This window comes from Macaca nemestrina, chromosome 4 (genome assembly GCF_043159975.1).
Source record: "Macaca nemestrina isolate mMacNem1 chromosome 4, mMacNem.hap1, whole genome shotgun sequence".
In the NCBI taxonomy this organism is placed as follows: Eukaryota; Metazoa; Chordata; class Mammalia; order Primates; family Cercopithecidae; genus Macaca; species Macaca nemestrina.
In genome coordinates this window covers 149,604,566-149,617,566 of record NC_092128.1, presented here as the reverse complement: position 1 = coordinate 149,617,566, position 13,001 = coordinate 149,604,566, and the positions used below count along the sequence as shown (strand labels likewise).

The 13,001-nt window shown below is 47.8% G+C and overlaps 1 protein-coding gene across 2 annotated transcripts in view; it reads right to left on the bottom strand.

The window, feature by feature from the left end:
* LOC105497946 (Rac family small GTPase 1) overlaps window positions 1–9,924 on the bottom strand; it is a 32,091-nt gene extending 22,167 nt beyond the window's left edge. The window contains exon 1 of one of the 2 annotated variants that reach the window (XM_011769506.2): window positions 9,669–9,924. In XM_011769506.2, the coding sequence (XP_011767808.1) occupies window positions 9,669–9,703 (35 nt within the window). In that variant the 5' untranslated portion in view covers window positions 9,704–9,924. The remainder of the gene's footprint in view (window positions 1–9,668) is intronic. The other variant, XM_011769513.2, reaches the window with a different exon arrangement.
* Between the last annotated feature and the right edge of the window lie 3,077 nt (window positions 9,925–13,001).

Sequence of the window (13,001 nt, the reverse complement as noted above, 5' to 3'; positions counted from 1 at the left end):
CTAGAGCTGAAAAAAATATTTTTAGGCCAGGCATGTTGGCTCATGCCTATAATCCTAGCACTTTGGGAGGCTGAGGCGGACGGATTGCTTGATCCCTGGAGTTCAAGACCAGCCTGGCCAACATGGAGAGAAACCCGGTCTCCACTAAAAATACAAAAATTAGGTGGGTGTGGCAGTGTGCACCGGTAGTCTCAGCTATTTGAGGGGCTGAGGCAGGAGGATCACTTGAACCCAGGAGGGAGGTCAAGGCTGCAGGGAACCAAGATTGCACCACTGCATTCAGCCTGAGGGACAAAGTGAGACCCTGTCTCAAAAAAATAAAATTTTTTATATTAAAAAATAAAAGCCTGGTGTGGTGGTTTAGGCCTGTAATCCCAGCACAGGAGGCTGTAATCTCAGCACAGGAGCATGAGGTGGGAGGATCGCTGAGCCCAGGAGTTCAAGACCAGTCTGGGCAACACAGGGAGACCCTGTTTCCATAAAAAAATTCAAAAATAAGCGGGGCGTGGTGGCACGTGCCTGTAGTCCCAGCTACTCAGGAGACTGAAGGAAGAGGATCCCTTCAGCCCAGGAATTAGAGGTGGCAGTGAGCTGTGATCACACCATTCCATCCCAGCCTAGGTGACAAAGCAAGACCTCATCTCAAGAATAAAAAAAAGAAGTAAGCAGTGGTATAGGGAAATATGTTACCTCTTCTTGTTAAGGACGTGGGGACAAGATCCTACTTGGAAAGTCACAGGTTTTAAGTTGCCAAGAAAGCACTGGATTTTAGAAGAAGCCTCCAGCTGCAGTGTGGCAGGAGGCCTGAGAATGCCAGGGACTCACTCAAGGCAGGCACACATGGAAGCTGCTGCTACAGCTCAGGGGCCACCCAGGGTGGCCTGGACCAAGAATGGCGACTGGACAGTGAAGACAAGTGGGCTGTTTCATGGACTGCTTGAACTCGGAGGCAGAACAAGCATCGCTTAGCCATGGTTTAGATGTGGCACCTGAGGAAGAAAGTGGAGCCTAAGGCTCTAAGGGACCTTTTTAAAAATGATAAAGGTTGGCTGGGCACGGTGGCTCACGCCTGTAATCCCAGCACTTTGGGAGGCCAAGGCGGGCAGGTGACCTGAGATCAGGAGTTCGAGACCAGCCTGACCAACATGGAGAAACTACAAAATTAGCTGGGGGTGCATGCCTGTAATCCCAGCTACTCGGGAGGCTGAGGCAGGAGAGTCGCCTCAAACCAGGAGGCAGAAGTTGCAGTGAGCCAAGATTGCACCATTGCACTCCAACCTGGGCAACAAGAGTGAAACTCCGTTTCAAAAAAAAAAAGATAAAGGTTGTGTAAAAACCTTAACAACAGTTGCCACTCAGTGTCAAGAATAAGCTGCTTCAAGGTTTTGACTGTTATGATAAAACGTCATATCACTTCTTTTACGATCCTGTCCTATGTCTCTTCTATGCATATGAGGAACAAAGCTACTACTATAAATGCAACCAGCTGTGTCTAACATCCTCTAAAACTTCCTTTACCAAATGACATCTTTAGCTGAGAAAGGCTCAACTGTCAAGAAATTCAAGACACTGGCATAACCTGATATTGACTGAAATTTTATTACCAGTCACTATTTGTTACAAATCTATGTCTTATAAAAACATGATTATAGAATTCTTACTTTAAAGTGTAACCTTACCTTTAAACTAAGTGCAATCTTAAAAAATAAAATCAACTCCTCTTTAAGTCTTTTGATGAAAACTTTTACTTAATTTCTTAAAATGGGTAAAAGAAAAAGGTTATTCCATTCCTATTAGCGTATTTATTCCTTCCTTGTCCACGCTGTGCTTCCACAAACCAAGTCAACATCTGCACTGGGCAATGTGACAGCCTTTCCATGGCCTTTCCTTCATGAAGAATGGAAGCCATATTTGGCCATAAGTCTTGACTCATGCTGCTGGAGAATTTCTGGAAGTTACTACTTGCTTTGGAATTTCTAACTTTATATAATTAACTGCTCAGTTCAACCTCTTTTCAATCATTGAGCGATGTCATCACTCTAGGAAACAACATGAGTGGGCTGGAAGAAAGTTCATGCCATTTCTACATTGGATTTCCCCCTAGTTCATGATGCTACAATTTTTCTTAACCTATCTGTGCTTCCCCTGCCCTATCCTGTAGAAATAACCACAATGAAAGCAAATAACTTATGTTCCTATTATGCTCTTCATTTCTCCATTAAGATAACATTTTTTTTTTTTTTTAAAGACAGAGTCTTGGCTCTGTCTCCCAGGCTGGAGCCCAGTGGTGCAATCCTGGCTCACCACAACCTCCGCCTGCTGGGTTCAAACAATTCTCCTGCCTCAGCCTCCCAAGTAGCTGGGAGTACAGGTAAGTGCCACCACATCCAGCTTTTTTTTTTTTTTTTTTTTAAGTAGAGATGGGGTTTTGCCATGTTGGCCAGACTGGTCTCGAATTCCTGACCTCAGGAGATCCACCCACCTGGCCTTCCAAAGTGCTGGGGTTACAGCTGTGAGCCACCACGCCCAGCCAACAGAACTTTTTACTTACTTTTTGAGGGGAGTGTTACTTCCTGAAATCTATAAACCAAAACTTAAAAGCACACACAATCAATAAATCTGGAAACACTAGGAATTTCCTCATGTAAAAAAAAAAAAAAAAGATCCAGGAAGCTCAAAAATAACAACTTTCTGCACTGCCTTTTTTAAAAGACACGTTGATCTTAGGACAGAAAAGCCAAACTCTTCCAATGACAATTACAATTGCAAACCAAAATACACAGCATATACTGCTGTCTTTTTGTTGTTTTTTTTTTTTTTTTTTTTTTTTTGAGACGGAGTCTCGCTGTGTCTCCCAGGCTGGAGTGCAGTGGCGTGATCTCGGCTCACTGCAAGCTCCGCCTCCCGGGTTCACGCCATTCTCCCGCCTCAGCCTCCCAAGTAGCTGAGACTACAGGTGCCCGCCACCACGCCCGGCTAGTTTTTTGTATTTTTAGTAGAGACGGGGTTTCACCATGTTAGCCAGGATAGTCTCAATCTCCTGACCTCGTGATCCACCCGCCTCGGCCTCCCAAAGTGCTGGGATTACAGGCTTGAGCCACCGCGCCCGGCCTATACTGCTGTCTTAAAAGCGATCTTGGCCAGGCGCGGTGGCTCTTGCCTGTAATTCCAGCACTTTGGGAGGCCAAAGCAGGTGGATCACTTCAGGCAGGAGTACAAGACCAGACTGACCAACATAGTGAAACCGCATCTCTATTAACACAAAAAATTAGTTGAGTGTGGTGGCAGGCGCCTGTAATCCCAGCTACTCAGGAGGCTGAGGCAGAAGTATTGCTTGAGGCCGGGGGGTGGAGGTTGCAGTGAGCCGAGATGACACCACTGCACACCAGCCTGGGCAACAGAGCAAGACTCTGACTCAAAAAACAAACAAAAAAAAGTATGTAGATCTTAAGGACAAGGCAGAATTTAGTAACTGTCAAATATATATTCATACTTATTGAATAAATTAAAGATCTTGCAAAAAGGTCTTCAATTTACACTGAGAAATAAGGTATGGGGATTATGTAACGGTAGACCTTATATATAATTGCATTAATTATGCAGATAAAATCTGTCCGGAAAAATATACCACTAGAGTAGTTCAGCGCTAAATAAACACAAAACCTAATCTAAAATTATGATGTTCTACCACTAATAGCTGACTTCACAATCAATGTAAAGAAAACTAGCCACAGGCCAGGTGTGGTGGCTCACACCTACAATCCTAGCACTTTGGGAGAGTGAGGTGGGTGGACTGCCTGACCTTAGGAGTTCAAGACCAGCCTGGGCAGCACGGTGAAATCCCATCTCCACTAAAATACAAAAGAAATTAGCTGGGCGTGGTGGGAGGCTGAGGCAGGAGAATTGCTTGAACCTGGGAGGTAGAGGTTGCAGGGAGCTGATATTGTGCCACTGTACTCCAGCCTGGAGACAGAGCAAGACTCTGTCTCTACAAAACAAAAAAAAAAGAAACAAAGCTAGCCATTATCACCACTAGAGACTTCAAAAATTAAGATACTGCATAAAGTTTCTCATTCAGGCTGAAGACACCATGTACAACTGAGCTGAAGTCTGAAGCAGGCTTTACTTTAGACCACCTTTCTAGAATCAAGTCTAACCCTGGTGTGGCTGATACAAGCCAGCTGAACACACAAGAGTTCAAAAATAAGAATTTATATCTAACTGCACACAACCCCTATTCTTTTTCAAAATCAGACTGGGCGTGGTGGCTCACGCCTGTAATCCCAGCACTTTGGAAGGCTGAGGTGGGTGGATCACCTGAGGTCAGGAGTTTGAGACCAGCCTGGCCAAGATGGTGAAACCCCATCTCTACTAAAAATACAAAAATTAGCCGGGCGCAGTGGTAGGTGCCTGTAATCCCAGCTACTCAGGAGGCTGAGGCAAGAGAATCACTTCAACCCGGGAGGCAGAGGTTGCTGTGAGCCCATATCACTCCACTGCACTCCAGCCTCGGTGACAGAGGGAGATTCCGTCTCAAAACATAATAATAAGCAATTTAAAAAATAAAAATAAAAATAAAGATAAAGCAATTGTTTAGACCAGGGATGATGGCTCACACCCGTAATCCCAGCACTTTGGGAGGCCAAGACAGGCAGATCACCTAAGGTCAGGAGTTTGAAACCAAGCTGGTGAACATGGTAAAACCCCGTCTCTATTAAAAATACAAAAAATTGCCAGGCATAGTGGCTCACGCCTGTAATTCCAGTATTTTGGGAGGCCAAGGCGGGTGGATAACCTGAGGTCAGGAGTTTGAGACCAGCCTGGCTAACATGGAGAAACCCCGTTCCTACTAAAAATACAAAATTAGCCAGTGTGGTGGAGCACGCCTGTAATCCCAGCTACTCGGGAGTCTGAGGCAGTAGAACCACTTGAACCCAGGAGGCGGAGGCTGCAGTGAGCCAAGATAAAATATAAACAAATAAAAAATAAAACTGTTGTTTATAAATACCTGAATGTAAAATGCTATCTTTTTTTTGAGACGGAGTCTCGCTCTGTTACCCAGGCTGGAGTGCAGTGGCGTGATCTCGGCTCACTGCAACTTCCACCTCCCTTGGTTCAAACAATTCCCCTGCCTCAACCTCCTGAGTAGCTGGGATTACAGGCACCCACCACCATCTCTGGCTAATTTTTTTTAGTAGAGACAGGGTTTCACCATGTTGGCCAGACTGGTCTCGAATTCCTGACTTCAGGCAATCTGCCCGCCTTGGCCTCCCAAAGTACTGGGATTACAGGCGTGAGCCATCGTGCCCAGGTGATACTGTCTTACCTAAGAAAAGTTGAGAGAAATCTTGGGGCAAAGGTCCACTAAGTGAAAGTTACAGGGTGGGGCAGCAGTAAGGTGGAGGAAAAACAGTATCATAGAGCCCATGCTCAGAAACAACTATCTTAGAATAAAAAGGTATTGGCCGGGCGCGGTGGCTCAAGTCTGTAATACCAGCACTTTGGGAGGCCGAGACGGGCGGATCACCAGGTCAGGAGATCGAGACCATCCTGGCTAACACGGTGAAACCCCGTCTCTACTAAAAAATACAAAAAAAACTAGCCGGGCGAGGTGGCGGACGCCTGTAGTCCCAGCTACTCGGGAGGCTGAGGCAGGAGAATGGCATGAACCCGGGAGGCAGAGCTTGCAGTGAGCTGAGATCCGGCCACTGCACTCCAGCCCGGGCGACAGAGCCAGACTCTGTCTCAAAAAAAAAAAAAAAAAAAAGTATTAACCCTATGTCATATTTCATGGCCAATCTCAATTAAATTGCTATTCAGGAAATCTAGAATTTTTTTCTTTTTGTTTGAGAAGGAGTCTTGCCCTGTCGCCCAGGCTGGAGTGCAGTGGTGCGATCTCGGCTCACTGCAAGCTCCGCCTCCCAGGTTCACGCCACTCTCCTGCCTCAGCCCCCAGAGTAGCTGGCACTACAGTCACCCACCACCATGCCCAGTTAATTTTTGTACTTTCAGTAGAAACAGGGTTTCACCATGTTGGCCAGGCTGGTCTCAAACTCCTGACCTCAGGTGATCCTCCTGCCTTGGCCTCCCCAAGTGCTGGGATTACAGGCGTGAGCCACCGCGCCTGGCTGACATATTTTCATATGGGTTTATTACCAGTCTCTATCAGTCAGGGTCCCAGAAGAAAAAAATTCATCCCAGAAGATTCGAATAGAGATTTTCATGAAGGAATTATTCACAAAGCTGTAGGCAGAGTTAAGGAGCAAACAAGATGGCAAGGCATCCAAAGACTAGCAATGAGAAGACAGAAACACCCCTAGGGATGAGACAAGGAGCAGTAGTTTCCTTTGGAGCCCAGTGTAAGCAGAGGCACAGGAGGGCAGGATGGAGGTACAGCCTGAAAGGACACTGCCATGGTCCAGGCAAAGGGTCAAAGCAGGAATTGACGATGGTGTATCCCCTTTAAAAAAAAAAAAAAAGTGAGAGTTTCCCTCTGTCACACAGGCTGGAGTGCAGTGGTACAATCTTGGCTCACTGCAACCTCGACCTCCCAGATTCAAGCGATTCTCCTGCCTCAACCTCCTGAGTAGCTGGGATGACAGGCGTGTGCCACCACGCCTGTAATTAGCTAGGTGTAGACACATGTGCCTGTAGTCCCAACTACTTGGGAGGCTGAGGTGGGAGGGTCGCTTGAAACCCAGGAGGTGGAGGTTGTGGTGAACTGAGATTCTGCCATTGCACTCCAGCCTGGGCAACAGTGAGACCCTGTCTCAAAAAAAAAAAAAAAAAAAAAGCAAAAACAGAAACTATCAGAGATACATCTTTGGCCAGGCACGGTGGCTCAAGCCTGTAATCCCAGCACTTTGGAGGCCGAGGCGGGCAGATCACGAGGTCAGGAGATCAAGACCATCCTGGTTAACACGGTGACACCCCGTCTCTACTAAAAATATAAAAAAATTAGCCGGGCGTGGTGGCGGGCGCCTGTAGTCCCAGCTACTCGGGAGGCTGAGGCAGGAGAACAGCGTGAACCCGGGAGGCGGAGCTTGCAGTGAGCCAAGATTGCACCACTGCACTCCAGAACTGGCGACAGAGCGAGACTCTGTCTCAAAAAAAAAAAACAAAACTGTGCTTGATCAAATGCTCATAACTAATTAAAAAAAAAAAACAGACTGAAAACTCAAGGCCACAGGTTTTTAAATCTAATACTCCCTCACAGAGCCTCTGTAGTAGAAACCACAGTAACAGTACCTGGCACTTACTAAGCACTCAGCAAGGGGCACCTGCAAAGTAGTTAATAACCAACATCTTGTTTACTCTTGTTGACCTCCCGCTGAACCACCTCTCCTGGGAGGTGGGGGATGTGCTTAGGGTTACCCCATGTAAGCGGTGGAGTGGGTATTTGAAGGGAGGGTCCAGATTCCAGGATAGGCATTCGACAAGTTATCTGACTAGATAAAACAGCCAATTCAAACAGCAGAGGTCCTTAATCGGTTAGTATTAAATAAACGTATCTGCTATGCTTATGTTTTAGTTTCAGCATTTTTCAAATAATTATCAGCAATATGACTTATAAAAAAAAAAAAACAGGCCGAGGCGGGGGGATCACTTGAGGTCAGGAGTTTGAGACCATCCTGGCCAACATGGTGAAACTCTATCTCTACCAAAAAAATAAAAAATAAATAAATAAAATTAGCTGGGTGTGGTGATGTGTGCCTATAATCCCAGGTACTTGGGAGGCAGAGGCATGCGAATTGCTTGAACCCGGGAGGCAGAGGTTGCAGGAACAGAGAGAGCGCCATTGCACTCCAGGCTGGGCAACAGAGTGAGACCCTGTCTCAAAAAAAAAAAAAAAAAAAAAAAAAAAAAGAAAGAAAAGAAAAAAAAAATTGGGCTGGGCGCGGTGGCTCACACCTGTAATCCCAACACTCTGGGAGACCCAGGCGGGTGGATCACCTGAGGTCAGGAGTTCGAGACCAGCCTGGCCAACATGGTGAAACCCCGTTTCTACTAAAAAAAATACAAAAATTAGCCTGGCACGGTGGCGCATGCCTATAATCCCAACTACTAGGGAGGCTGAGGCAGGAGGATCGCTTGAACCTGGGAGGCGGAGGTTGCAGTGAGCCGCAATCGTGCCACTGCACTCCAGGCTGGGCAATAGAATGAGATTCCGTCTCACAAAAAAAAAAAAAAAAAAACCTTGGATAGCCTACATACTCTTAAATAAGTGAAAGTTAGAATTTTTAGTTATTATATAAACAGAATTATGAGGCATTAATATTATTTCACATTTCCAAGACAAATATGACAGATGGGCATCTTACAAAAATCAGTTGTCTAATTATCCTTCTTGCATCTGAATTGCAAGAACCAAAATCTGTCCTAATGACAAGTTTGAAGAATATCAACCAGTTAACCGTGATGCCAGAGCTTGCCTTGGACTTTACTGGAACATGTACCAGTTGCACTGAGTTTTATTAAACTGGTAGTAATTCTTCCTTGCTAACACTAACCTATACAAGCAACGCTGAGACGCGCGATTTTGCTTGGGTTACACTGAGATTCTTGTTTCTATGGGAGAAAAAAACTGCATAAGACAAGTCTTGTCTTCCTCCAGGGCCTGTAACCACCACAGACAGTCATGAAAAGCAATGCCTGGAGTCACAGGGGGCCAGTTCTGCTACATCCCATACCTAACGCGTTAAGCAAAAAACAGTTTATCAATGACCACACCACGTTAAAAAAAAAAAAAAAAAAGAAAGAAAGAAAAGAAAAAACAGTGCCCCTTACAGCCGGCTCCTCCCAGCCAGCATCTTAAAAACTTTCTCCACGGAACAGGCGAAAACAACAATTTTAAGAATCTTAACAGTGGCAGAAGTGTAAGTTGAAAAATCCTGCTCGAAAATAAGTTTAGAAGCCGGGCGCGGTGTCACCCCAGCACTTTTGGAGGCTGAGAGGCAGGAGGATCACTTGAGCGCAGCAATTCGAGACCAGCCTGGACAACACAGCGAGACCCCCAACCCCCATTTCTACAAAAAGTTTTAAAGATTAGCCAGGCGTGGTAGCACACGCCTGTAATCCCAGCATTTCTGGGAGGCTGGGATGGGAGGATCGCCTGAACCCAGGAGTTCGAGACCGGCCTGTGCAACACAGCGAAAACCGGTCTATGAAAAAAAATATATTTTTCTAAAGAAAAGTTTGGGGGCACCAAAGAGGCCCGCACAATCAAGCATGCATCAAATATCGACTTGACCGCCGCGTTCCCAACACAGCTCTCAAGGCGAATTGAGAGGTTCATGCAAAAAACAAGAAAGAGTCCCTTTTTGGAAAAATGGTCAAAATCTCCAAGAGCGCTTCCTCTACGAGCGCTCCCGAGGAGGGCGGCGGGCGGCGTCCGGGAAGAAAGCCGGAGGGTGGAGTTCACTTTTCCCTCCGGCCGGCGAGCGGCAAGGCCCTCCTCCATCCAGAGCCGGAACCTGGCACGCGCCGCCCGGGAAGTCAGGGTCCAGTGGGGGCGCCAGCCCGCGGCCCCCGCCCCGCGATACAGGCCCAGGCCCACCGCCTACGCGAGCCCGCAGCGGGCGGCCTGCCTGCCTGGGTCTCAGTCCGGGCCAGACGCCCGCCCGCGCCCGACCCCGCCGTCCCCAGTCCGGCCCCGGCCGCGCACTCACCCGTCTCCCACCACCACACACTTGATGGCCTGCATCTGGGCCGCTCGCTGGGCCGCGGCGGCGGCGGCAGGGCGCTGAGATAGGAAGCGGCGGGCTCGGGGCGCGGCGGACGAGCGCGCGGCTTGAGGGCAGCGGGGCGCTGGGTGCCGGGGCCGCTGTCCACGCCGCCTCGCCCTCCGCGGACTGGAAGCTCAAGCCCGGCAGCGGCCACCACCCAAAGCTCAGGAAAACTGCAGAGAAACAGGAAATGGCCGCTCCACTCACATCCGGCCTCCCCTCCCCCGCGCCGGCGTCGCCGCTCCCAGGTTCCGGGCGGGGCCGCTCCCGCCCGCGCCGCTCCCGGAGTTTCTCTGGACTTCGGGAATGCTCGGAAGCGCTCGGGACCGCTCGGCTCCGACCGCGGGGCGCGGCGGCCGCCATCTTGGCGCGCTAAGGAGGCCTGGGCGTGGCCGGACCTGCAGGTCCTTTCCCTGGGGTTCACGGTTTAGGCTTTAAGAGGAACCTGTCAGTCGGGCGCGGTGGCTCACGCCTGTAATCCCAGCACTTTGGGAGGCCGAGGCGGGCGGATTACCTGAGGTCAAGAGTTCAAGACCAGCCTGGCCAACATAGTGAAACCCCGGTCTCTAATAAAAATACAAAAAATTAACGGGGCGTGGTGGCGGGCACCTGTAATCCCAACTCCTCAGGAGGCTGAGGCAGGAGAATCGCTTGAACCCGCAAGGCGGAGGTTGCAGTGGGCCGAGATCACGCCATTGCACTCCAGCCTGGGCGACCAGCAAGACTTCTTCTCAAAAACAACAACAACAACAAAAAAAGTGTTCCATGTTCTCCTGGGTCGCATATGCATTTTCTGTTACTTGTTTTTAATTTATTTAGTGCTATGCCTCGTACTTTGTACCAAGTTCTGGAGATAATGGCCATTAGACGGTGAAAGTGCAAATATTTTGGTATATTTCCTCTTAGTTATCTTTTGATATGCATAATGAACGTTTTGTAAGCAAAATTAAGAAGTCATATATAGTCGGTGTAACTTTTTTTTGTTTGATTTTATAAAATAGAGGCAGGATCTCACTATGTCGCCCAGTCTGGTCCCAAACTCCTGGGCTCTAGCAAGCTCCCACCTCGGCCTCCCAAGTTGCTGGGACTACAGGCAGGTGCCACCACACCTGGCTGATTTTCTATTTTTGGTAGAAGTGGAGTTTCCCCATGCTGCCCAGTCTGCTGTTGGAACTCTTTTTTTTTTTTTTTTTTCGTGCCACTGCACTCCACACTCCAGCCTGGGCAACAGAGCAAGACTCCATCTCCAAAAATAAAATAAATATGCCAGATGCAGTGGTTCATTCCTGTAATCACAGCACTTTGGAAGGCTGAGGTGGGAGGATTGCTTGAAGCCAGGAATTCAAGACCAGGTTGGGCAACATAGCAAGACCCCCATCTCTAAAAAAAATTAGCCAGGTGTGGTAGCATGCCCCTGTTGTCCCAGCTACTTGGGAGGCCAAAGCAGGAGGATCTCCTGAGCCCAGAAGGTTGAGGCTGCAGTGAGTTATGATCGAGCTACTGCATTCCAGCCTGGGTGACAGGGAGACCTTGTCTCAAAAAAATTAATTAAATTAATGTACAACCCACATATGAAAACCAGTTAATTTAAAACTGAGTGAGAACAGTTGTCCAACTTTAGGCTTCAGTATCTGCTTGGAATATTCCCCATAGCAACCAATGATCCAAAAAGTTAATTTTTAAAAAATTGTGGGTTTTTTTGAGACAGGGTCTGCCTTCGACACCCAGGTTGGAGAGTAGTGGTATAATCACAGTTCACTACAGCCTCTGTCTCCTGGGCTCAGTGATCCTCCCGAGTAGCTGGGACCACAGGTGCACCTCACTACACAAGGATAATTTTTGTATGTAATTTTGTATATTTTTTGCTATGTTGCCCAGGCTGGTCTTCAACTCCTGGACTCAAGTGATGTGCCAGCCTCAGCCTCCCAAACTGCTGAGATTATAGGCGTGAGCCATTATGTGCAGCTTAAATTAAAATTAATAAATGTGGCCGGCGCAGTGGCTCACACCTGTAATCCCAGCACTTTGAGAGGCCGAGGCGGGTGGATCACCTGGGGTCAGGAGTTCAAGACCAGCCTGGTCAACATAGTGAAACTCCGTCTCTACTAAAAATACAAAATTTAGCTGGGCGTGATGGTGGGCGCCTGTAATCTCAGCTACTCAGGAGGCTGGGGCAGGAGAATTGCTAGAACCGGGGAGGTGGAGGTTGCAGTGAGCCAAGATCGTGTCATCCAGCCTGGGCGACAAGAGCAAAACTCCATCTCAAAAAAATAATAATAATAAATGCAAATGATACTCTATTAGACCATGTGTATTTCTTTTCTTCTTATTTTATTTTATGTTTTTGAGATGGAGGCTCACTATGTCGCCCAAGCTGGAGTAGAGTGGCACGATCTCAGCTCACTACAACTCCCAAGTAGCTGGGATTACAGGTGTGCACCACCACACCCAGGTAACTTTTGTGTTTTTAGTAGAGATGGGGTTTCACCATGTTGGCCAGGCTGGTCTCGAACCCCTGACCTCAAGTGATCTGCCAGCTTCGGGCCTCCCAAAGTGTTGGGATTACAAGCGTGAGCCATCACCTGCGGCAACCATATGTGTTTCTAAATGTTTTATATATTTATTTTTTGAGCACCTATTATGGATGCAATTGTACACCCTGCCTAGGTCCTCCATTCAAGGCCATTCATTCATTCCACTCCCCTGGCTGCTTAGATGTTAGAATGTGAAAAGAACGAAAAAGATCCCTGCTATTCTGCATTCTAAAGCCTGCATTCTAGTGGGGCAGACACACAATGGGTAGTTAACATATAGTATTCATTTCCAGGTTAAGATTACAGATTGGATTGTAGGTGTCTCATTTTACTTCTACCCAACATCCCAGTAGACCTCCAGAAAGGGGACTTCTGGAATAAAAGGCAGAAACCTAGAACAGAGGGATTAAGAAAGAAGGAATGTGTGGACAGAATGGTTGTAACTGACTTAGCCACCTGTAGTGTACTGGCAGTGGGAAGGGCAGGTCAACACTAGACCTAGGCTGGGCCCAGTGGCTCGTGCCTGTTATCCCAGCACTTTGGGAGGCCAAGGAGGGTGGATCACCTGAAGTCAGGAGTTTGAGACCAGCGAGGTCAACATGGTGAAACCCCATCTCTACTAAAAATACAAGAATTAGCTGGGTGTGGTGGCAGGCGCCTGTAATCCCAGCTACTTGGGAGGCTGAGGCAGGAGAATCGCTTGAACCCAGGAGGCGGAGGTTGCAGTGAGCTGAGATCACAC